The sequence below is a fragment of the Anolis carolinensis genome, chromosome 1, assembly GCF_035594765.1.
Source record: "Anolis carolinensis isolate JA03-04 chromosome 1, rAnoCar3.1.pri, whole genome shotgun sequence".
Taxonomy (NCBI): domain Eukaryota; kingdom Metazoa; phylum Chordata; class Lepidosauria; order Squamata; family Dactyloidae; genus Anolis; species Anolis carolinensis.
Window position 1 is genome coordinate 341,368,935 of NC_085841.1, and position 26,755 is coordinate 341,395,689.

Here is a 26,755-nt window from a genome sequence, read left to right on the forward strand (position 1 = left end):
AATACTCAAATTTTTGCTGGTAGAGTTACAGATATTACTTGACTAAGGCTGTGATGCAGAAACTTCTTTTTGCAAAGTTGTTTTACATTCACCCGTGTCTCCTTTCATCCTTGTTCTTTGTGTAACTGGAAGTGTTTCTGTTAGTGTCAGCATGGAAGGCTGGTGAAGGAAGGCTGGAGACACGCAAGACTTTTAGAGGTTGTTTTCAGTAATGACTCTGCTGTTAACTGAGATCCAGCTTGAACTGGGAAAGAATGGGAATGTGCCATAGCCAAATCCATTGTGCAGCTAGGCGTGGTTACGAACACTAAACAGGGTAACTAACAACTGCTTTCATATTCTCTATCTGAACATGCCTGAACAAAGTGGAGAGCAGATAATCTTGCTGCACTAACTAAAGCAAATATATATATATTAAAAGCATAAATCGCTTAAGTTTGTCTACCAAATTATAAGAAAAATGGAAGCTGGGAAATGGAAAATGCGTCCAAGGGATGCATTTTGAATGAAGCCATCAAGCGGCCTGTAAAGGTAAACGTAAAGGTTTTCCCTTGACATTAAGTCTAGTCATGTCTGACTCTGAGCATTGGTGCTCATCTCCATTTCTAAGCCCGTAGATGCCTCCAAGGTCATGTGGCCAGCATAACTGCATGAAGCTCCGTTACCTTCCCACCGGAGCGGTACCTATTGATCTACTCACATTTACATGTTTTCGAACTGCTACGTTGGCAGAAGCTGGGGCTAACAGTAGGAGCTCACCCCACTCCCTGGATTTGAACCACCGACTTTTCGGTCAGCAAATTCAGCAGCTCAGCGGTTTAATCCACTGCGTCACTGGGGGCTCCTAAGCAGCCTGTAGGTAAAGGTAAAGGTTTTCCCCTGACGTTAAGTCTAGTCGTGACCGACTCTGGGGGTTGGTGCTCATCTCCATTTCTAAGCTGAAGAGCTGGCGTTGTCCATAGACACCTCCAAGGTCATGTGGCTGGCATAACTACATGGAGCGCCGTTACCTACCGCTGTGATCCATGATCTACTCACATTTACATGTTTTCGAACTGCTAGGTTGGCAGGAGCTGGGGCTAACAGCAGGCGCTCATTCCGCTCCCGGGATTTGAACCTGGCACCTTTCAGTCCACAAGCTCAGCAGCTCAGCGCTTTAACCCACTGTGCCACCAGTGTAGAGGTTTCTATATTTGTTTAATTCATGTATGGTTTACCTGACCTGATGTTTTCATTTCATACGTTCCCCTTGGTATTATGAATAGAAAATTAGCTGATACATACTGAACTGTTGTTATTTTTTGGAGCTGTAGGATTTCTATCTCAGTCTGTTCCATGTTATTTCTGCCTCTGGAATCAAAGTTTCTGTTAAAGAAGTAATGTAAGGTTTTTTATTCTTATGTCTTTCTCACCCCGAGTTTTAACTTAATGTTCATGTGGTCAGCCCTTGTTTTTCATTGCTTCCTTGATTTGTATTGTAATGGATATTATTATTTATTGTATTGCTCACTGTGTTGTGATGTGTTGTTCTTTTATATGCTGTTTATATTGTATTGTTTTGGGCATGGCCCCATGTAAGCTGCCCCAAGTCCCCGTTGGGGAGATGGTGGCGGGGTATAAATAAAGTATTATTATTATTATTATTATTATTATTATTATTATTATTATTATGTGCAGAAACACACCTACTTTGGTAACTGAAGCCCACCTGTAATTCATTTGGGGGGGGGGGCACTGCTTCTGAATATAGAAGTCTTTGAGGTCAGTCCAGGTTCAGTTCTATTTTTCAAAAAAAAAAAAAAAGGTTAAACTAAAAAAAGTTCCTGTTTCCTACTGAAAGACAATCAGGGGAAGGTGGCGTCACTATCCAAAACGTCAATGAAACATCTGGAAAAACGCTGTGTGCCAGCCGTTGCAAGGATCTCTTATCTGTCCTACACACCTTGGGACGCTATTTCCCATGCAAAAGGCATCCAGATCCTCCAGAGAAGCTGAGGGCAGAGGGGAGAGAAAGGCTTGTTCTGACAGAGAAGGAATGGAAATAAACACATTCTTGAGATGTTGGGATAGCTCTCTTTAGAGGTTTCATCTGGCAATTGAGAACACAGTTCTAGCAAATGGGGGAGATTACAAAGGAGACATTTCAGGAGTTTGGGTCAAACAGGAAGGATATGGCAAAAATGACAAAATAGCACAGGGAAGAATGAGTGTACATTGTATCCGGTTGACCTTATCATCTTCAAAATAGCAAAATATTCCAAAGGTATCCACAGTGGTGTCTGAAAGAGTGACACCTTTGCTTTCTGGAGATACAGTGTACACAAACTTTGTTGCATACACAATTGTTGTGTATACGAGGACATTCAGGCTATGTGTATAAGGTGTATATAAAACATAAACAAAGTCTGTGTTTAGACGTGAGCCCATCTCCAAGTTGTTTCAATATGTAAGTAAGAGAGCCGCAGTGGTGCAATGGGTTAAACCCTTGTGCTGACTGGACTGCTGACCTGAAGGTTGGGTTGCTGACCTGAAGGTTGCTGGTTCGAATCCACAAGATGGGGTGAGCTCCTGTCTATCAGCTTTAGCATGTGGGGACATGAGAGAAGCTTTCCAGCAGGATGGTAACACATCCGGGCATCCCCTGGGCAATATCTCTGTAGACAGCCAATTCTCTCACGCCAGAAGTGACTTGCAGTATGTTCTCAAGTTACTTCTCACATGATTTAAAAAATTATGTAAGTATATGCAAATACAACTATTCCCAAATCCTAAATAAATAAATGCACTTCTGGTTCCAGACATTTTCAGCAAGCGATAGTCAACCTCTATGATAATATAGAAGTGGGTTTTGTTGCCATTTATCATTATCTAAAAACACTGATCACTGTGCAATGAAGTTTTTGGAGGTGTGTGTGTTTGTGTGTGTATACATATTTATCTATGTATATACATATACAAGAGAACATAATATTTAAACATTAATACAGAGAACATTTGTTGTGACTGCTTTTTATATGTCAGACATAATAACTGGTAACGTTATCAGCACAGTTTAAAATGTCACTAATTTTTAAAAGGAAGGTATCATATTTGGGCTAACTTCAGCACCATCCTAACTATGTTGACTCAGAAATACATTTCATTAGATTGAGCAAGAACACCCCAGAGGCCTGAATATCTGTTTCTCTCTGACACACACACACACACACACAGGATGATTTGTGAGAATTTCCACACATGACTCTTGGACACAAACAGGGCTTCTTTTTCTTCTTCAGAGTGTGATAGGTGGCATGACCCATTTCTTCCTGAATAAGCCCCATTCATTCCATGACTTCATTTTTGCCCACTGCTCTTAATAGGTTTTCAAATTTGATCAAAGATTATAGTGGACTGAGAAGAAGCTAGCTCATAAAGGATTTGAGCTGAAGAGGCATTTTTTCATTTCATGAGAAAAGGAAATAAAATTGTTTTGAGTAATTTCTTCATAGTCATATACAACATACTTTTTTGTTGGTGCTCCGGGCCATAGCTGCACAATACTGAAATTTTTCATTACTTCAAATGAAACCCACATTCCATGTTTTAGAATATGTATCTTTTTGCAGTAGTTGTTCATGCTGGCAAGTCTTAAAAGGCAATTTATGATTTATCCTTTGGTTTGTCACGCTATAACTTGGTGGAAGGGAGCCACATGTTAGGCAACTGAAAATGTTGCCTCCATTTGCACATGCCCTCTGACTTCATGCAGTTATTAATGTTGACGGAGACAAAGCTAGTTTTAGGGCTCATCTATATGGGTCAAATGAGGAGGGCAGGGGGCGAAGGGACTTCATGCTGTCCACATGATGCATGAAGCTGATTCACCCCACACGCCTGGCAAGGTTGCTTAACACAGTCTTGCCCCATATTACTCAAAGTCGGGGGACCAGTTCTGATTTAGAACCAGCCGCCACTGTTAACACAGACACCCTGCTTTCTCCAGACTCGGAGACAGGAGATGGCAATGGATATCACCATCCTGTCCTCGGTGTAGTGGTGACCATTGGACACAAAACTGCTGGTGGCCGTAGCTTGTTGCGAGTGCTGGTGCTGCCAGAGCTATCGGAGAAGGGAGGGGAAAAGCAAGGGGTAATATCTCCTTTCCCTCTCCTCTCCTGAGTAGCTCTGGTACGTCAGCTAGTACAGCACTTGCAAAGAGCAATGAACACCAGCAATTTCACACCTATATCAAAGACAGAACAGTGATTTTTTTTATTGCGTCATACGCGAATTGAGGCAAGTCGCATCTGGCATGAGAGAATCGTCCATCTTCAAAGAAGTTGCCCAGGAGATCCCCAGATGTGTTACCATCCTGCAGTGTGAGAGACGAGAGCTTACCCCGTCTTGCGGATTCAAACCACCAGCCTTCAAGTCAGCAGTCTCTCAATGCTAAGCTACTGACATCTTTGAACGAAATAATAAAGATAATGGTATGTTTCTGTAGTGCAAGTATATCTCCTCTCTGTAAAATTTGAATGTTCAATCAGCCCTGAACATTTGGGGGTGTTACTTTTGCAGATCTGATTATTCATGAATTTGATTAATATGGTCTCTTTAGGAATCTCTGGGCCATACAGCACAATTTACAGATCAACATCTAGTTGACACTAACCACAAAATCACACTGTATGACCTAGACATTTCTAGAGCAGTGTTCTCTTAGAAGTTAAAAAAGCATTTTTAAAGTTTCTAGTTTTCCCACTTGACCCTGGGATCCCAGCAGATGCAGAGGGCTGGCTGTAGTCAAGACCACACTGCTATGTTTCTGCATCAGTCTGTGTTTTTATATACATTTTAGTATGTTGTTCCATTAGCATAAAATGCAGACCAAACAAAATTGTAAAGCATCCCTCAACAAGCTAGTTACCAGCAATCTCATGAGCACATCCAGGGACCAGATGTGACTTCCCAGAGAATCATAATTTGAATATCTCTACTTGTTCAAATTGTCTTCTTCATTCCCAACTGGTTGTCCCACTATGTTCAGATATCTGCCTGGGGAGGTAACTAAAGAATCAGTTTTCTTGTATTAGAAACAGAGACAAAGAGAACAAAATGTTTGATGTCAGATGAGCTGTACTGAGGCACCTAAAAATATCTGCAGCGTGAAAGATTCTGGACCAGTTCAACTCTCCCCTCTCACATCTATTCCATGCACAGATCCAAAGAGAATTTAGCTATTTAAAATAATTTAATGACTGCATTATCAAGAGGCTTTTATGAAGTAGCATATCGAAACCAGCTAGAATATTCAGGGCTAGCAATATTCAGGCTGCATCAACAGGAACACAGTATTCAGACTGAAGAAAATAATAATACCAATCTATTCTGCTTTGGTCAGACCACACCTGGAATATGATGTCCTATTCTGGCACCACAGAAGGATATTGGAATGTGTCCAGAGGAGGGTGATTAAGATGATAAAGACAAGAAGGAAGCCTTAAGAGGAACCAGTAGGGAGCTGGGAATATTTACCTTGGAGAAGAGAAGTCTGAGAGGGAACATCATAGTTATTCTTAAGTTGAATACACTGTCTTGGAAGGTGGTGGCGTTTCCTTCTGTAACGGTTTTAAAACAGAGGCTGTCAGGAGTGCTTTGAGTTGATTTTCCTGCATGGCAGAATAGGGCTGGACTGGATGGCTCTTGAGGTCTTGTCCAAACATCTTGCAGTCCATGCCAACTGGCATGTAGCATGCCATACTGTGATTCTAAACTTCTGAAGAGATGTCATGTAAAGGATAGCTCAAATTTGTCTTCTATTGCTTCAGAGACTAGAATATGAACCAGTGTATTCAAATTACAGGAAATGAGATTTTATCTAAATATTAGGAGTAACTTTTTTAAATTGCAAGAGTGAGTTGAAAATGGAATAGTGTACCGAGATCTTCAAACAGAGGTTGGATGGGCATTTTGCAGAAGTGCTTTATGCCTCGATGGCAAGGTTCCCTTCCATCCATAAGATTTTATGAAATAAAATTGGGACCAGGCCAAGTTGTATGTAATGGACAGAACTGGCCTGCAACTGTTATGTATCATCATCATCATCATCATCATCATCATCATCATCATCATTATTATCATCAAATTTATTTATGCCTCACTTTATGTCCCAAAGGGGACTCAAATCAGCTTGACATAAAAGCATTAGTAAAGAATTTCAAATATACAAATATGTGAACATTAAAACAGTATTACTGTAAATATAAACAGTATTCTAAAATGCCCAGTTAAAAACAATTAAAACAGTGGTTCTCAACCTGTGGGTCGCCAGATATTTTGGTCTACAACTCCCAGAAACTATTAAGATTTCTGGGAGTTGAAGGCCAAAGCATCTGGGTACTCACAGGTTGAGAACCACAGCATGCCTGAGTAGATCTTAAACAACTTCATCTTTAAAAGCTTGACAGAATAAAAAGATTTTAGTTTGCTGCCAGAAGGAAGCAAAGAAGGAGCCATTCTGGTTTCCTTGGGAAGAAGAGAGCTTGCAATGGAGGTGGGTCAGAGATAAGGGCCTCTCCTGAAGATCTCAGGGTCTGGGCAGGTCCATACAAGGGGATGCAGTTAGCCAAATAGCCTGGACCTGAACCATCTAGGGCTTGAAAGGTCACAACCAGCACTTTGAGTTGTGCCCAGAAACAGACTGGCAGGCAGTGGAGCTGCTGTAACAGGGGGATTGTCTGGTCCCTGTAGTCAGCCCCAGTTAGCAACCTGGCTGCAGCTCTTTGGACCAGTTTGCTACTTGACACAAAGCATATAATGGTAGAGGCAACAGGAAAGCCTGAAATCAGGAGGCCAGATTGCAATGGTGAGAGAGAAGTGATTGTATCTTGCAAGATAGTTCTTCAAAAAGAGGAGTGTTGCCTGGGGCAATTGCTTCACTCTGCCTAATGATAGGGCCAGTCCAGCTGATAGCATTTCAAAGTTAGCATAGTTTAATTAGGGTTTTCTTCTGCTGTGAAATAAAATGTGGCTTTTTGTATGTGTCTGGCAAAGCAGCAAGGGAAGCTGCTGTGGTCAAACAGAGCTTGTGGTCCAAGTTGGAGGTCTGTTGCTACAAACATCAAACAAAGCAGTTGATGCTGCTTCTGCAAGCGCACTTCTGTTGTCCATTTTCTGAAATAATATGTGATCATTGTGTAAAGAGGCACATCATTAACTAATAATCCTTTGTTTCATTGAGAGAATTGAAGGATAGCCAAACAGAAACATCACTGGCTGTGACCACCAGGTACTATTTTCTTTTGTAACAAATTGACAACAAAGATGAACTATAGAGTTACAAGGAACTGAAAAACTCTGCAAAACCTGTAAAGGGAGGCAGTAGTGTGAGATATGAAAAATGAAGGCAATCTTTAACTTCAAATTTAAGCTGTCTTGAATCCCAGGGCTGGGGGAAAGTGGAATAACAACAACAATGGCTAATTTTAACGTTTCTATCAGCACAGTTAGTTAAGAAATTCTTTACAGATCAGGAAGTGAGAATTTGGTGGAGAGTATGTCCCAGGACTAATGCAGGGTAGGAAGTGAGAGAATATATTTGGGCTCTTGAAAGCATTTCACAGGTAGAAAGTGGAACAAAAGTGGCCAAACAATAACATTGTGCAGTCAAGATGAGAAAAGTTACAAATGAGAATGAAGAATAAGCAAGAAGAGATGGCAGCAGTGTGCTTTTGCCTGAATCTTCTGGTAAAGACAATATTCTGTTTTTCCTATCATCTCCTTTCCCTTCGGAATTAACTGAGTGCAAATTACTTTATTCTGGAAATTTTTCCAGAATAATTATGATCATCAATTAGCTTGGCTCTTTGTTGTTTCCTGCACACTAGTTTTGCAGTATGAACTCTGTTTGCCGCAAGTGAAGTTAGCTAAGCACAAAAAAAAAAAGTAGGAAGGTGGTAGAGAGAAAGAGAAATCGGGACATTTTAAAAGAAGCTGAAAAGGTAGGACAACGTTTTGGCCTGTCTTTGCCAAATGGGAGGATACGATCTTTGGCAGATTCTCAGGTTTATCACAGTTTCTGATGAGGTTATTTTCTTGGTCTATATCTCCCAGAATCCCTTAGCCAGCAGGGTCAGTAACAATGCAGACTGGGAAATTCTGGGAGTTGTATTTAAATAGTTAAGTTTATTAGCATGTAAGAATTTCATTAATATATAGTTACACTACTCACCCGCCCCCTCTGTCTGTGCCTCCAAACCTGTTGACTTATGGAGTCCCCATGAATTTCACAGGGTTTTTCTTAAGCAAGGAGTACTTAGAGGTGATTTTGCCAGTTCCTTCTTCTGAAATATAGCCTATCGCACCAGGTCTTCATTGGCTCCCATCCAAAGTACTAACCAGGGCTGATCTTCTTTAGCTTCCAAGATCAGACAAGATAGATCCGATGACTTTTAGGATATTTGAACATATTGTTCTCTTAACTAGTCCTGCTAGTTTAAAGACCCCTCTTCAAAGTTTTGCTGAAAGTATGGGTCTTTAGAGCATTCAGCATGGATTGTGTATTATTTCACTAAACTCTATAAGTTCCTGTTTGCAAATCATCCGCTGAGGTTCAATAAACAGTGTACCCCTGGCAAAGCATAATTGTATAGTTTGAATCGGTTTGTATCTACACTGCATAATTATAGCAGTTTGACACCACATCAACTGCCATGGCTCAATGCTGTGGAGTTCTGGAATTTGTAGTTCTGCGAGATATTTACCCTTCTCTGTCAGCTCTGGTGCCATCACAAACAACAGACACCAGGATTCCATAGGATGGAGCTATGGCAGTTAAAGTGGTGTCAAATCTACCATAATTCTGCAGTGTGGATGGGAGGTCAGTCTCCAGTTTGTGTTGCTAGTATTTTCTGATAGCATTGAGTGGTTGCTGGATTTCCTCTTCTATCACTCCCATTCAGATCAGCTTTCCACGGGGAGCAGATGCTCCTTAGCATCACCAAGAGAAGGAAAGAGAGAGGAAATAGAAACAGTAAAGACAGGAAGAAGGGGAAAGAGTGGTGAAGAAGCGGTAGGCGCTTGGCTTCCTGATCTGACCAGTAATATCCTGTCATTTTGGAAACTACACATCAAACTGTTTAAAACTGCATGAGAACATAAGTCCACCTACAGTATTGTCTGACTCTGATTGGCATTAGCTCTCAAGAAGAAAAGCATTTTCCATCCTTATTACTGCAAGTCCTTTAAAAATAGATTTATGTGGGATTGGAAAACTGAATTACAAACATTTTGCAGGTAGATTATGTGCACCACTACTCAGTGACAGTCCTATTGTCTTCATGCCCTAGCACAAAGAGCAGTTGACTGTTACCAGAATCTCAAGACAAAGAAGTAAAACAAATCAGAATTATGGTATAATGACATTAGATAACCATGAATGAAAGAAACCATATTTCCCAGGATTGGCTGTGTTGGTGAACAGTAGTTAGTTCAAAAGTGAAAATGCAATCTTGCAATCTTTTTCTTTTGTCTACGAAGCAAGGAATTCATGTGGGTGTGTGTGTGTGTGTGTGTGTGTGTGTGTGTGTGTGTGTGTGTCTGAGGCTGTGGAAGATTCAGAAACATCACCACCACCACCACCACAACAGAAGGCTATGGAAAGGGCTTTTCTGGCGGTTGTCATTTATCTGACCTGGTCAAGCAAAGATGAAAGCAAAGATTGTGTCTGCATATTTTTATGACAGGTTATTTATTTATTTACCTTGTCAGAAGCAAACTGGGGGTACAATTGTAATGTATTTAAAAACACAAACAAATTTAAAAACGTGGCATTGTACTAAATGCCCTTTGACCAGTAGCTGGCCACTTGGAGTGCCTCTGGTGTTGCTAAAAGAAGGTCCTCCATAGTGCATGTGGCAGAATCCATACTGCATTGTAATAGGTGGTCGGTGGTTTGCTCTTCTCCACACTCGCATGTCGTGGACCTCCACTTTGTGGCCCCCAGGACTGTCTCTAGTATACAGAAATGACTGGAGTGCCTGCTTTTCTAAAACAATGCGTTCCAGCAGCCTTAGATCCAGCATCCCACTATCCTCAGCAGCATCCCACCACACCCATTTGGAAGCTGGCCCTGCCTTACAGTCCACCAGCTGGCAATAAATCCAACCAATTTCCCATCTGTTCAGTCAATGCAATGCAGCGAACAGTTTCTGTTTTCTTTGAGTGCAAGGGACACATTCTTTAGAGACGACTCAATTGAAGTCCTCTCCAAAGGAAAACAGAAACTGCTCACGGCATTGCATTTATTTAACAGATGGGAAATTGGTTGGGTTTGGGCCATGGATTAAATTTTCCCTAGAAATTGTTCATGTAATAAATATGTGCTGAGTGCAGTTTATGGAACTTTGCAAGTGAACTTTTCCAAACATTTCTCTAGTGGAAGAAAATTGCACACACACACTTCTCCCTCTTCTACTATATATGATGAGGGAAAAGAAACCTCCCAGCTCTTCTTTCAAACACCTGCTTTATTAATTTTTTCTTGCTGTCTGACCTTTTTTTAAATTTTTTTTAGAAATCATCTTTATTATTGCTTAATGATGTGCTGATTACTCATTGTCATGAGGGATTAATACTCAGACTAAAGAGATACAGCGAGTGAGTAATGCTTACACAGTACTCTAAAATATTTAGAATCCTGTCTCTGCCGCAGGGGATATTAAGAAGTCCATAGTTCCTATGATAAAGAGACATTGCTAAAATTCAGGGACTTACAAAGGGAGAACAGGAGGCTGAGGAAGGAAAATATTTGGAAGTTGCCATGTGCAATACTATCACAAATATTGGGGGATCACCCCAAGTCAAATGAAACATCGTTAAGTCCTTTTGATATCAATGGGAGGATTACATTTATTTTATTTTAAAATCAACTGGATTCAAAAAGTCTCACTAGGCAAAGCATGAGAGCATTACTAACCTTGGTTAAAATATGCCAACAGAATACTGCTAACAAATTGGGTGAAAACTAGTTTCACAAAGACAGCTTAATATATTGCCACCTTAAGGCTCACAGTATACTTTGGCTTGGCTTGAGCAAAGATGACAGCAAAGTAGAGTGTAGAAAGATAATTTTTTAAGATTACATTTCGCAGAATCTCTCAGTCACTGTGGTCAGTTATCTTCAAAAGTCCAAACAGTCCATGGGCTTCCTTAATCCAAATGAGTAACTCTTCTTCAAACCAAACCCAGACAGTGGAACCAGGCAAATCCGTATGCTATAAGAAGTGAAGGGAAGCACATGTTAGGCCCCTTCCACACAGCTATATAAAATCCACATTGAACTGGATTATATGGCAGTGTGGACTCAGATAATCTGGTTCAAAACAGATATTGTGGATTATCTGCCTTGATATTCTGGGTTATATGGCTGTGTGGAAGGGCCCTCAGTCTCATCTGCTGGCCAGTGGACAAAGAACTGCTGGAGATCAAATGTCTTCCAAGTAAAACGTCACAACAAGAGGGCAACTATCCTGGGTCCATACTTTGCCCCTCAAACGGAGTTGGTGCAGAGCACCTGTTTCTCCTCTCCTTGAGCCTATTCACACTATACAATTATAGTGCCATTATTCTACTTCAATTGTGATGGTTCTGTCTTAAGATTGCCTGATTCCCAGTCCAGGATTCTCTAGACCAGAGCCATAGCAGTTAAAGTGGAATAATAGCTTTATAATGGTGTGGTTTTGATGGTTCCCTTGCAGAATGAACACTACTGCCAACTGACATTTATATCGGAGTTATGGAGGTGAAAGTCAGCACAATGTGCCTCCTAGTATCAATCAGAAGATCAAAACCTTTAAAATTCACTTGGTGAGGTCAACGTATGGCTTTCCTTCACCTTTTCAAGCTGAAGGAAAGACTAGAATTTGAATATTCTGGTCCAACAGACTAGCCACCATACTTTACTGGCTTCTGATGACATTGCCAGTCCTAAATCCAATTCTTTTTTTGTCTAAACCCACTGAATCAATGGTATATGGCTCTTACCATAGATGGAATATCTATTGTCCCATTTAAGTATAGAGAAGTTTAGCAACAAAAGTTGATGGCATTAGATAGTTAAGTGACAACAGCAACTGTAAAGATAACACTGTGACATAGTTGTGATCTGTATTGGTGGACGGAGTCCCCTTACTAATAAGATCACAAATGTTCAATGTATGTGTGAGTATACTCTAAAGAGCTGAGTATGTTCAGCCTGGAGAAAAGGAGGTTAAGATACGACATTATAGCCATGTTTGAATATTTGAAAGTATGTCATATTGAGAACAAGCTTGTTTTCTGCTGCTCCAGTGATTTGTGGAGCAAAGGGTTCAATCTGGAAGGAAAGAAGTTTCCCCCTAAACATTAGGGAGAATATCCTGATGTTAAGAGATGTTCAACAGTGGAATAAGCTCCTTGGAGTATGAGGGAGTCTCCTTCTCTTGAGGTTTTTAAATAAATGTTGGATGGACTTTGATTGTATTCCTATGTGGCAGGGGTTGCTCTGGATGGCCCTTATGGTCTCTTTCACCTCTATGGTGGACTGAGCCAATGTATCATACTCCAAGCACATCACCAGTGTTGCTGTTGCCACTCTGCTCATGAATGGAAAGACCCATCCTAACAGCCTGCAGGCAAAAGAGAGGCATATCCTTCATGAATCACAGTACACAGTAGTCTCCTGAATCTAACAAGGTGGGAAAGGTTGTAAAACAGCATGTAATTTGGCCGTTCATTCCTAAAGAAATAGGTTGTGGTGGTGATGTGACTAATTGCATCAGTACCACAAGGCCCTAAAGGCAATTTATCCTGCCATTTCCTCCAGATTCCAGCTGAGCTGTCTTGCAATTCATGTCAAATAAAGTACCGTGCTTGAATGTAATTACTATGCAATCAATTAAGCCATCTTTCCAGTTATGCTGCAAAAATCTGGAAAATGTTACAAGCATGTCATTCTGACTGAGATAGCCTGAAATTGGCCGTTTAGCAGTATGGGAAACTGGGGGCTTAGAAAAATTCTATCTTTTCTTCTGGGACTCTGGAAGTTTTAGACTAAAAGGTTGCTTCTCCAAGGTCTGAGGAAATGGTAGCTCTTGAAACAAACTAGTAGCCAAAAGTGTTACTAGATAGAATTGATGGCTGGGAAAGGGATTTCATTTTTGCTGGCCTTCATTCTTGATGGCTCTATTTCTTGTGTGTGCGTATGTGAGTTACTGGCACCCAGGATTCACCAGTCATGCCCTTCAAACATTTCGTAGGGGAAAACTGGGCCACATGTGGCCCGACAACATCACACAACCTAGGAGAAGCTGCAGCAGTTGGCTTTTGCCTGGGCCTATTGGGAAAAGCAAGATCTTCCTCTCTCCTCTCTTCTTGCTTGACTAAGTTAGAGGACAACCATTTTTGAATTTTGACATTTTGCAGCTAATGGAATAAGCTGAGTAGAAATTGGGGAAGTGAAAGGGTATTTTTAGGAATACTATGCTCAGGATCCTCCAGCCTTGGCAATAATTCTGCAAATATATGGGCTACAGTTCTAAGGCTATAGAGCCAAATATGGCCCATTGGAAAGTATTTGGCCCAGTAGATTCTCCATCACACCATAGGCACCTGTCTCCCAGATTGCAATTTTTTCTACCTCCAATCTGCAGTTGATGAAAGATTTTCTCTGCTGAAAATGTCTTATCTCTAATCACTTAATGGAGATAAGAGGTTTCTTCTGCTTCTTTAGCAATAGAACTTTTTTAAAAGCCTAATTGCAGCATGGAGGCAATGGTAAAGGTAAAGGTTTTCCCCTGACATTAAGCTTAGTCGTGTCTGACTCTGGGGGTTGGTGCTCATCTCCAATTCTAAGCCAAAGAGCCGGCATTGTGTGTAGACGCCTGCAAGGTCATGTGGCCGGCATGACTGCATGGAGTGCTGTTACTTTCCCACCAGAGCAGTACCTATTGATGTATTCACATTTGCATGTTTTCGAACTCCTAGGTTGGCAGAAGCCGGGGCTAACAGCAGGAGCTCACCCCGCTCCCCGGATTTGAACCGCCAACCTTTCAGTCAGCAAGTTCAGTAGCTCAGTGGTTTAATCCGCTTCACCACCGCGGGCTCCATAGGCAATGGTATGGGCCATCAATAGAGAGGAAGGCTACTTTTCCCAACAGTGTACCCTCCCCACTTTGCAAAACTTTTATTATTATTATATCTCTATTGTTATTTTACAGACACAAAAACACAGTAGGACACAGCAAATGAGATATATATGCTGGATTTCGTATCACGAAGTCACAAATCAAACACTCCCCAAGTGTTTAGGACTGTGTGATGTTTTTTCGATTGATGCGCGCAGATCCAAGCAAAGTGGCCTTTTGCAGCTGATAGATCATGATTTTGTCAATGTTTATTCTTTTCAAATGCCAGCTGAGATCTTCTGGCACGGCACCCAGTGTGCCGATTACCACCGGGACCACCTATACTGGTTTATGCCAGTTTGATCTTGAGGTCCTGGTAATGGCTGAGTTTTTCCTGTGGTTTTTCGTCAATTCGACTGTCACCTGGTATGATGACATCAATAATCCAAACTTTTTTTCTTTTCCACAATTGTGAGGTCTGGTGTACTGTGTTCCAAAACTTTGTCAGTCTGGATTCGAAAGTCCCACAGTATTTTTGCATGTTCGTTTTCCACTACCTTTGTAGGTTTATGACCCCACCAGTTCTTTGTTGTTGTTGTTGTTGTTGTTGTTGTTGTTGTTGTTGTTGTTGTTGTTGTTGTGAGACATTCAGATGAGAAAGGTAACTGAAAGCAGAAAATCCAGGCCAATTAATGTACACATGGTGTTGACTCTAGGACCACAGAACCAAAAAACCTTCCTTTGCAAACAAACAAAACAAACAAAATCGCATACATTTTCCCTGTTTGTTCGGACAAGGGAAAAGCCCTGCTGGCTGTCTTGTTGTAGCTGTCATTCTGAGGTCCTGTTCAAAGCACAGCATAGAGAGATAAACTATTAGATGCATGTGGAGTGAAATAGAAATGACCTGCTTCTCAGCACAAATCCTGAGACTTGGCAGGGACAAGGGAGCTCAAAAGTGGCTCCGTTTCTCTCGTTTCCTTTCTTGCAGCAGCTACCTGTGGCTTTTGCCCCACAGTTCGATTAAATAGCTGATTAAGCTTTTTCACAGCTTGGCCTCTGGATGTTCTGCCTGCTGAGTGCAATGTGCAAGGCCAAACATTGCTTCTGCTATCTCCATTAACTGATATGACTCAAAACCTGGATATTTAGAAAGGATTGGAACCTTCACGGGCAACACCAATTATGTGTACAGCTCTCTCTCAATCTTTGTTTGTCACGTCTATGCGTATTATTCCCCTGTATGAGTGTGTATTCAAGAAGAGATCACTTTCTCTTTTTAAAGTAATTTTTATTCAAAACAGAAAGAAAACATAGCAAACGAGCAATAATAATACATAAAAGCAATTTTAAAAATAATATCATCATCTTACCTTCCCTTATCAGTGTTTTCTTTTCCAAAGCCTCCCTCGCTCTTAACCAAGGGAATGTTTTGAAAAGGGAAAGAAGCCCTTGCAAGTCAGGAATAAGAATTATATATACACCCATTAATCTTATAAAAGTATTTTCCCCTGAAATATCTGTTAATCTCTGCTACAGATATATAGGCATTAACCCCCTGCATGCATTTGCAATCCCTATGTACTTATATATCCGTATCTATCTATATACATTAATTTGATATATGAATTTTCTCCTCATATGTTTGCAAGTCTTTGCAAATCCTATATACATATAGATCCATGTACCTGGATATCTATATCCATAGATATACATTATTTAACCTATTGATGCCTTGATTAATGTAATTTTATTGGTATCTATTTTTATTTTGAAATTGAACAGTAGCTGCTTCACTTCCCACCCTGGGCTTATACTCGGGTCAATAAGTTATCCCAGTTTTTTGTGGTAAAATTAGGTGCCTTGGCTTATATTCGGGTCGACTTATACTCGAGTATATACGGTAACTAACAAAGAACAGACAAGGCTAGAAGATATTATTTTTTAATATATTAGAGGGAATACTTGTGTGGAAGGGCCCTGGGTCCTCCAGTGCTATTCTATAATATGTTTCCAGCCCAAGTATAGGCAAAGTATAGGATTTGTTATGATCTGCAGTTTCAGATATCCACAAAGGTATGTGATAACAACCCATGGATATGGAGGTCATGTTACCTTGAGTTGCCAGGTCAAAAGTATCCTGGGCTTTTCAGAAGCCAAACTTCAGGGACCAGGGACTTTGTTTGTTGGTGTCATGGGGGTAGTCTGGTGAGGCCATTAAGCAGATAGCATTAAGCATCAGCCACCATTGCTATGAGCAGGTCATTCATGAAGCCCTGTTTGATGCTTTAAATAACATATATATTGGTAGTGAAAGACAGAGCAGGACCAGTTCTTTTTATCAAATTCATTTTTAGATGCAATTTTTGTTCTGTATTAATAAAATAATGTGACCTTATCACATTGGCCGTCGGAGTCGCCACAGATTGTGGCAAATCTGGTGGTGCCTGGCAGGGGGAACCTGTCACTCTACGTCCCGCAGCACATGACTTACTCCAAACTCCATCCCACAGGAGGAAGGAGCCACTATCTGGCTTCCCCCCGTTTATCCCTATGCAACACGGGAAGCCTCCCATTTTGCTGCTGCAGTGGCATACGCCAGTTCCTCTCCATTTGTGCCCTGCTATTTTTTCTGCTCCTTTTGGAATGCCCCATTTTCCCTTTCACTTTCCTACTTTTTCCTGTGCTTACTTTCATAGATGTAAACTGAATTCAAAGAACAATCCATAGTTCTTTGCACTTCATTAATTCAGTGGCAGGAGAAAGGTGGAGATGGAATATTGCTCTTCCCAGTAGATTCAGGCAAGAGGAAACTTACAGCTTCTCCTAACTTGTATGTTCTTTCCCATTAATAACCTTTTTTTTGTTATCTTGACCACTCTCTTATATTGTTCTGAGTTTTCATCAATGAAATGTTGAAGAGGGCAGGTTGTCTATTATTTCACTCATCACAATATAGGACAGTGATGGCCAACCTATGACACATGTGTCAGCACTGACACACCTAGCCATTTTTGCTGACACGCTGCCGCATGCAGATTGATTGGATGACTAATGTCTTTTGTGGCCAAATTTGGTGTGATTTGGTCCAGTGGTTTTGTTGTCTACTCCATGGTAATTATGCACGTTACATTTATACACACACACACACACACACACACACACAATCATTCTATTATTATTCTATTATTATTGTGGTATATTATTATATTATTACTATTATATTATTATTAGATTATTCATTATTCATGACTACATTGAAACTACAATAGAGAGAAATCAGCGTGGAAACTGCAAGAGGTACCATAGATTGTTGTACATGGAAATAATGGTAGTAAATAGTTTTTGATTTATTAAATACAGTTTATATATTACAATTATATATTTTTGTTATTTAAACTATATATATTGTGAAATTATGGTTTTTTTCTCGAAGTAAGTAGTAAGTAAGTAAGTAAAAGTTTATTTGTATACCACCCTCTCTCCCGAAAGGGACTCAGGGAGGTTTCCAATATAAAATCAGCATAAAACATTGTACAATAAAATACTGAAAACACTATAAAATGCTATAAGAATTAAAAACAAAAACAAAACATAACAATTGACTAAAGTGACACACTACCCAAGTCATGCTACGTTTTTTGGTGAATTTTGACACACCAAGTGCAAAAGGTTGCCCATCATTGATATAGGATATGCCCCAGAGTCTTGATGTCCTTCATCCATTCGGTTTGCTGTAGGGGACTCCAGAATTTTTGCCTAATCTGGGAGTACCACAGATCCCATTCAGCAACCGAGGGATAGATACTAGAGAAGCCTGGCATTAATGCCAACTAAATAACTGCACCACTCTTGTTTTCCATACATTTCCACCTAATCAGTACAAGTTGCCATAGCTGCCTCATAGGCCCTTATTTTTCTGTTTGTTTGTTTTTCAGACTTGTCACAGAAAGTGGTGACGAACAGGAAAAGAAGCCCCTGTCAAGTCAATCTATTGCTCCAAGAAGTTGCTTCCCTCCACCCGGCATCGGCGTCCTTGAAAAGCTCATCAAAACTTGCCCAGCTTGGCTTCAGCTGAGCCTCAGTAAAGAAAAGGCTGCTGAGATACTTTGCAAGGAACCAGCAGGGGTATGCTTCCAATCCTCCAAATCCTACTGTTTCCTGCTCCTCAGGGAACCAATTTTAGGGCTGTTGTTTTCTTTCCCCCTTCTCTCATCAAATCTGAGAAAAATACTTCAATTGAGTTATATTTGAATTTTCTCTTGGGTGTGTGATTCTCTCTCCACCCAACTGCTCTCACTTCCTCACGCTTTCATGAGATAATTTGTGGGAGAGTGAATGTTTTTAGGGTTGCCAAGTATTTCTTATCATAAAAGCTGTCCTTTATTTGAGGACCAGAAAGCTTGTTCTGTATATTGCTGACAGGTGTCTCTTATTATAAGAGACACCCTCTTTGAAGGTTGGAAAACCTCAAAACCTTTCCTTTTGTACTTAATGAGATGCCCAAATTCCTGTTTTTCAGGGTGTGGGTTCTTTAAATACAGAAATATGTGCATAATGTAATGTATGAATGTGGACAGTTTGCTTACTGAGATCTAGATGGCTGGATTATAATAATCTTAATAAACTTTATTTCTACCCCACCACCATCTCCCCAAAGGGATTCAGGGCAGCTAACAAAATACAGCAAAGACACTACATAAATCTAAAATGATAAAACCATAAAATTATAATCACACACACCCACACACACAATTATAATGTAAAATATTAACATTCATAAAATGCAGTCATAGCAATGGATAAAAACAAGTTGTTTTGATTGACACAGCCCAGTGCTGACATGATGCCCACAGTAAGTCCTTGGACTAATCCTTAAAACCTACATAGGTTAACTGGAAAAAGTACCTTTGTCTGATATTTAGATAAAACACAAACTTCTTAATAGCTGCTTTTTAATTGGCAACTCTTCAGATTTTGAATTTCAATTACCTCTTACTGCTGATAGGGATGACAATATTGACAGTAATAGATGAGTGAAAAAATGAGGGAGTCTGTCCACGCATAAATCTGCCTTTCTAGATCCATCTGTGTTTCACATAGCAATGTTTAAGACTCCATCATTAACTAGCAAGTGTTTGGTAGGAAATAAGATACCCTTTCATTCCCATTTAACGCCTGCAACCAACTCTGCTTATTCTACATTACAAAAAGGACACATGTTCATATTGCTATGAAGACTTTGAAATTCTAGAGTGTATTAACACTGCACAATTATAGCAACATAATCCCATTTCAATTGTCATGGCTTTATCCCATGGAATACTGGGATTTTGTTTGGTGAAGAACTTCAACCCCCTGAACTGAGGCACTATAACTTTCTGGAAGAGAATCCTAACTAGAAATCCTCTTATTCAGCTGGATAGAGCTATGGTTGCTAAGGTGGTATAGAAGTGCTAAAATTACATAAATGTGGATACACCCCCCAAAGGTGAAGGATGCAATGAGAAATTATTTCTTAAATGTAATACAATGTTGTTGTTGTTGTGTGTCATTAAGGTGACTCTAATTATGGGGTTTTCTGGAGGCAAAAGAGTCTCCAGAGTCACTGTGGCACAGGCTGTTGAGCAACCAGCTGTAGCCAGCTGCAACAAATCACTCTAACCAAGAGGTCATGAGTTTGAGGCCAGCTCAGAGCCCCGCGTTTGTCTTGTCTTTGTTCTATGTTAAGGCATTGAACGTTTTCCTTATATGTGTAGTGTGATCCGCCCTGAGTCCCCTTCGGGGTGAGAAGGGTGGAATATAAATGCTGTAAATAAATAAATAAATAAATAGTCCAACACCCAAATCACTACACCATGCTGACTCTTACAAGGTGGAAACTCTTTCCCTTTCTCAATGTTGTTGAACTGCAATCCTGAATAGCCCTTGTCAGTACAAGCACTGATGTGCAATACTGGGAATTATAGTTCAGCATCCTTTGGAAGAACAGTCAAATGCTTCTCCTGTCTTAAAGTATTAAGGCCTAACATCCAGTTGTAGAGTCCTTGTTAGTGCTATAAAACATCACTGGTAGTGGTATTGCTCCAAGGTGTTAGAAACTGGGGTAATTGAGATTTCAAATCTTTGATACTTGAAATTATACTACGCTACATCCATTTAGCTCTACTAAAATGGTGGTAGGGACAAACTATCTAAGTGTTCTGATCAGACACTTAGATAGATAGTCCTGATGTGCAATTCTCATCAGCTTTAGCCAGCAGAGTTGATGGTTCAGGGATGGTGAAAATTGTAGTTCAACCAAATTTGGAGAATCAGGGAGGTCCTAGCCATGTTCTAGATCACTGTTTCTAATTCTTTGGTCTTCCAGGTGTTTTGGATTGCAACTTCCAGAATTTCTGTACAGTTGCCATACTGACTGGGGCTTCTAGAAAATGAAGTCCAAAAATTTGAGAGAATCAAATATGGGGACAGATTTTTCTGGATCAGTGGTTCTCAACCTATGGGTCGCCAGATGTTTTCACCTTCAACTCCCAGAAATCTTAACAGCTGGTAAACTAGCTGGGATTTCTGGGAGTTGTAGGCCAAAACACTTGGGGACCCACAGATTGAGAACCACTGTTCTAGATGGAGCCCTGATCAGATCCAGCAAGCCAATTCATGTCTTTTTATGAAGCTATAGATGTTTCTTACAAACCATCCAAAGGGATCCTTTGAGGATATGAAGATGCTATCCATTCATTTACCACTCTGCTGTTGTTTGGCCTCAGCATTTGGCAGTCCAACACATACTATATCTCAGTTCAGATGTTTCATTTCTCTATTGTGGTCAGTGGTTAGACATTTGAGAATGCCAACAAGCATGTGGGCACAGGCAAACTAATATGTCTAGTTTTTAACAAGTTTCTGACAAAATCTTTCAGCAAAGATTCATGTCACAGAATAGCAAAGAAAGAGGTTCATGCCCAAATAATGGGAAATTATTTTAAAAATGAAATACTTACTGTTGCAACATGCCTCCAATAATTAGTTATGGTTATAGTTAGAATTTTTGAAGGGTGACTGACTACTGTATTTATTTTCTAAGTTCTCAAAAAGCAACCATGGAGCAAAATGCAGAAAATGTCCTTGTCAGGTTATTTGTTACTAACGTTCTCCAGTTGTTGATTTTTAACCAACGAACAGATGCCATTGTTTGGTTCACAGCAATTTCCAGCACAAGAAATACGTTATTCTTAGCTAGCAGCTGAATTAATCTTATTCCAGTATACAGTAGAGGGGGAAATCATTTTTTAAAATCTGTGGTTTTATAATTTTGATTAAATGGCATCCCTTTGGACAGGACTAAGAAGACAAAGTCTTTATGTAAGAAGAGTAAGTTTCGTAGAATACTGTGTATATAAAAAAAGAAGGCATTCTTATCATAGTCTGTGTGGGTGTGCTTTCAAGTCACTTGTTCACTTCTGGTGACTCCAAGAATTTCATAGGGTTTTCTTAGGCAAGAAATACTCAAGAGATGGTTTACCAGTTCCTTCATGTGAAATATAGCCTACAGGACCTAGTATTCATCAGTGGCCTTTCATCCAGGTATGAACCTGGACTGACCTTCCAAGATGAGATGAGATGAGATCTCTCACCCTTTAAGGTTTTTAGGCCTCTGTCCATCTCCAAATCACACTAGAGCATGGATCCACTTTAAATCCAGTTTCTCCCTCCTGCAGAATTCCAGGGATTGTAGTTTAGGGAGGGGCCTTTAAACTGCTCAGCCAGGCAAGTCTTGGGTTTCACTAAATGACAAACCCCAGAATTCTGCAGGAGGCAGAAACCAGATTTAAAGTGGACCCATTCTCTGGTGTGATGAGGCTGTAGGCCATTCATAGTGACATTTATGCAGCTATGAACACAAGGTAAGATCTCATCTAGCATTCTCAGAATACTTTAGGAGAAAAGGGGATAACAAACAAGGAACAGAAGTAAAATCTATAATAATATCAAAATAGAAATGCATCCCCTTGAACACGGACCTTTAAATAATGGCAATGATAACTGCAGAGGTATAGCTGTACAACCATCTTCTCTGGTTGTGATTGTTGAAATGAACGGGACTGGCAGTGTTGTCCTAGTGGGAGCTCTGGATGTTCAGCTGAATCATGATGATCTCGTGTGAAAGCACCTATGTGTTCTTCCCACAGATCTCTCTCACAGTTTTGTCAGCCAGACACTTTTGTTGCTTTCACAGATTCATTGCGTCATTTATCTGTGCTAATTTTGCAGAGACTCACATCTTCTCTTTTTTCTTAATGTCTAATAGCCTCTAAATGACCCCTTTTCGAAAGCACTCATATAGATTTCTTACACTGTTTTTTTTGCTCAAAACAAAAAGTGAGCTCTAAGGACTTAATTTACTGTGTAAGTCTAATGTTATTGGTCATTCCTGCAGAACCGAACCCTAATTTTCAATACAACTGAAAGCAAAAATTACCTACTTACTTGAGCCTTGCCATTTTCTGGAAGGGGCCACAGGAAGCATAGGTTGGTGGGAACAAGGGGTGCTATAGTCTTCTTGTTCTACGATTTAATGACGAGGGCAAGGCAAGCTCGGAGAGGCTGAAGCAGTTTGCTTTTTCCTGAGGCTACAGTGAAAAACAAGACTCTATTGCCTCCTCTCGTGCTGCTTGAACTCGTTAGCTACCTTTCATTTATCTATTCTTTATCACATTATATCATATTATACATAGTATCATTATATGGATAAAGGACCCAAACTGCTATAAATGTGCAGAGTGGATGCACTTCGCAGTAAATAAATGTTTTCGTCTAGCAATTGTATTTAGGCTCCTGTAAGTATTTAATTTTGCCGTTTAATAGGAATTTAAACCACCTCCCAGTAGTCACATGTACGTTTTTCCTTTCCATTTATTGAACAGAAATATCTTCATGAAAAACCACTTATCAGTATTTGTAGGGAGAACATGATCTTGTTGCAGAGTTTTAAAAAAAATCTCTTATTTTGGTAAGTTTATTGGACAGGCAGACCCATGACCCTCTTCTGTTGTCACAACATTTTATGTGTGTTTGTCTTTTTTTAGATATTCATGGTTAGGAAAGATGAGAAAATGGAAAATCTGTTCCTCTCAGTTCATCACACAACTCAAAAAGAGACTTCAGAGGTCCTGGAGTACAAGATTAAAGAAGAAAAATCATGTAAGTCTATGGACACTCTATTTTTGTTATGTACTTTCCTTTTTTGGGATACTTGTACTGTATTTCTGAAGTTAGTGCAGTGCATGAAATTTGGGACGGATGGAGAATTTTATGGAATCCAGAATTTTTATAGGGTCAATGCCCACATTTTCCCCACTTTTATTTACACCCCTGGAATTAATCTTTCTCTCTCAGGCCACAATTTAGCATATAATCACAGCTAAAAGCCTTTGCGTATCTATTGCCAGGGAAATTATATGCCTTTAGGTATTTAGTTGCTGTGAAGTGTGACATGAAACAGGTAGATGAACTCATGGTTTGCCACCAGATTCTCTGTGGATAATTGATTGGCCGCTTTGTGAAAAGAATATTGGACTGGGTGGCCCAGTGTCTGATTCAGCATGGCTATTCTTGTGTACTTGTCTTCTTGATTCCTTTAATGAAGCAATCTAAGTAAATCTTCTTCTTAGGCGATCCCTCATTGCTCAAGGATGATGGTTCTCCAAGTGTAGTGTCTTGGCGGTGGATGCGTAGGTGGCTGTGGAGACCTATTCTTGACCTGCATGTTCTTCCGTAGTGAGGACATTGGTTTCCAGATGGAAGGTGGTCTCGGTCAGGGTTGGCTTGATGTGCCTTCCTCTTGACGTTTCTCCCTTAAGCCCTCAATTCGTGCCTCTTCGAATTCTGCAGCACTGCTGGTCACAGCTGACCTCCAGTTAGAGTGCTCAAGGGCCAGGGCTTCCCAGTGTCTATGCCACAGTTTTGGCTTTGAGCCCATCTTTCAATCTCTTTTCCTGTCCACCAACATTATGTTTGGAAGTATAGTAACTGCCTTGGGAGATGGTGATGAGGCAATCTAAGTAAATGAGTGGGTGTCTTTTCATTTTGTATCAATATAGATCCCCTGGTGGCGCAGTGGGTTAAACCCTTGTGCTGGCAGGACTGTTGACCAAAAGGTCGGCTGTTCGAATTCGGGGAGCAGGTGAGCTCCTTTCTGTCAGCTCCAGCGTCTCATGCGGGGACATGAGAAAAGCCTCCCACAGGATAGTAAAACATCCAGGCGTCCCCTAGGCAACGTCCTTGCAGACGGCCAATTATCTCACACCAGAAGTGACTTACAGTTTCTCAAGTCGCTCCTGGCACACAAAAAAATCTTGTATCAATTAATACTTTAAATATCCTCACCATTCCTCATAGGGCTTGGTTTCCAGGTCTTTTGTCATTTTGGTCTTCCTTCTCTGGACACATTCCAGCTTGTAAATATCTTTCTTGAATTGTGGTGCCTAGAACTGGACTCAGTATTCAATGTGAAGTTTGACCAAAACAGAAGGGAGAGGAACTATGACTTCACTCACACTAGACACTATACTCCTATTGACGCAGCCTAGAAATGCATTGGGTTTTCTAGCTGCCACATCACACTGTTGACTCACATTCAGCTTGTGGTCTATCAAGACTCCTAGGTCCCTTTCACATAGATTGTTTTGAACCCAAGTGTTACACATCCTATATCAGTGTATTTAATTTTTCCTTACATTTCTCCCTGTTGAAATTCATTTTGCTATCTTTGGCCCAACTCTCTTAGCAGTTGAGTCAGGAAATTGGTGTGCAATCGTCCTCCAAGCCAACCTGCCTCTACTTCTTTATATGGGAAGATGCCTCTCTCTCTCTTTTTGGTTTAATTTTTGAAGTGGGATACACGCCGTTCCTTAACAGCATACAATTTTGCCGACTTCCACTATATAAGCCTTTCCTGTACTCTGGAGCTCACAGTTCTTTCTGATAAGGTTATTGAATGGATTCAAATGCTAATTGTTACCCTGGAGCATTGCAGCAGTTGGAATAAAACGGCTTGTGCTTCATGCAGTTTTGACACACAATAGGGCTCTTGCTGATGAAATTTCTCTTGTAGCATATTCTCAGAAGCTTCATCAACAGGAGCAATGGATTGTTCCAAAGGGAGGTCAAATGCTTTTACCCAGACACACATCCACACACACACTTTTCACAGCAGCTATCATTCTGAACTTCACAGCCTTTCTCTCTGGAGAAGTGAACTGAAAATAAAGCGAGGGATATATTTACCCCTTTGGTTGCAGGATCTCATTTTCTGATAAGCATCAATGCAAGCCCTAGTGTTTGCTTTGTAGCTACCTCAGGGATTTAAAAATTATTATTATTTTAAAGGTGAGTGTATTCTTTTGAATATCTGGCATTGAGAGCTCCTTGTGCCTAGAAATATGCAAGCGTTTTGGGAATATTCGTGGGCTTGATGGCATATCATGATTCAGAGAGTGTTAAATTAGCTTGAACAATTGAAGAGTTATGACACTATCTGTAGCAGCATCTATGCATTATTCAGATGGATGCTTAATGAGGGAACTGAAGGGGATAACTAGGCAGAGGTTGACAAAAGGCAGTTTTATTCTTGAACAGACAATTTCCCTTCATCTTCATTTTGCATTGTTTTGAAACCTTGTGGTAATTTGGTGGTTATCAGCAAATGCATCATTAAGCCCACAGATAAACGTATGCTATCAGAGCTTTCATTCTGTAACTGAAGATTCAGTGAAATGTTGCATAAACTAATTGCATCACAGAATCAGTAATAGATTTGCCCTTAGGGGCTATTTGTTATACAGAAGAGTCTCACTTATCCAGCACTCGCTTATCCAACATTCTGGATTATCCAATGCTTTTTTGTAGTCAATTTTTTCAATACATCGTGATATTTTGGTGCCAAGTTCGTAAATACAGTAATTTCTACATAGCATTACTGTGTATTGAACTACTTTTTCTGTCAAATTTGTGGAATAACATGATGTTTTGGTGCTTAATTTGTAAAAGCATAACCTAATTTGATGTTTAATAGGCTTTTCCTTAATCCCTCCTTATTATCCAACATATTCACTTATCCAATGTTCTGCCGGCCCGTTTATGTTGGATAAGTGAGACTCTACTGTATTTGTATTTCATCCTGCCTCTTAGAAGTTCACTCCTATGTTTATGTCTTTACTAAATTTACATAACATATTTCTGCTGAAGTGAAACATGATGCAGGTAATCACGGGTGTGCATGGGAATAGGGTTTTTAAACCAGGGTTCCCTGTAATCCAAGGATTTCACAAAAGGATGCTATGAGTAATTGTGATTAGGGCTTGTGGATATAATAATTTTTATTCAGGGATTCCCTGAGAAAGATAGCATAAGACAGTTTTGGGAGGATAGGAAATAAATGATGGTCAGTCTCATACAGCCTCACCAACCAAACTTCTTTTTCTGCTACAGCTGAGTGCAAAAGACCAGTGTTTGGGAGAAGTTATAGAAGAGCCAGTGGTAGGGATGGTAATAATAATAATAATAATAATAATAATAATAATAATAATAATAATAATAATAATAGGGTT

General features: G+C 40.1%; 1 protein-coding gene across 2 annotated transcripts in view; it reads left to right on the top strand.

The window, feature by feature from the left end:
- Positions 1 to 26,755, top strand: part of rin3 (Ras and Rab interactor 3) — an 86,185-nt gene that overhangs the window by 7,386 nt on the left and 52,044 nt on the right. For both annotated transcript variants that reach the window (XM_062968290.1, XM_062968286.1), the window contains exons 2-3: positions 18,083 to 18,272; positions 23,234 to 23,348. In XM_062968290.1, coding sequence (XP_062824360.1) covers positions 18,083 to 18,272; positions 23,234 to 23,348 — 305 coding nt within the window. The remainder of the gene's footprint in view (positions 1 to 18,082; positions 18,273 to 23,233; positions 23,349 to 26,755) is intronic.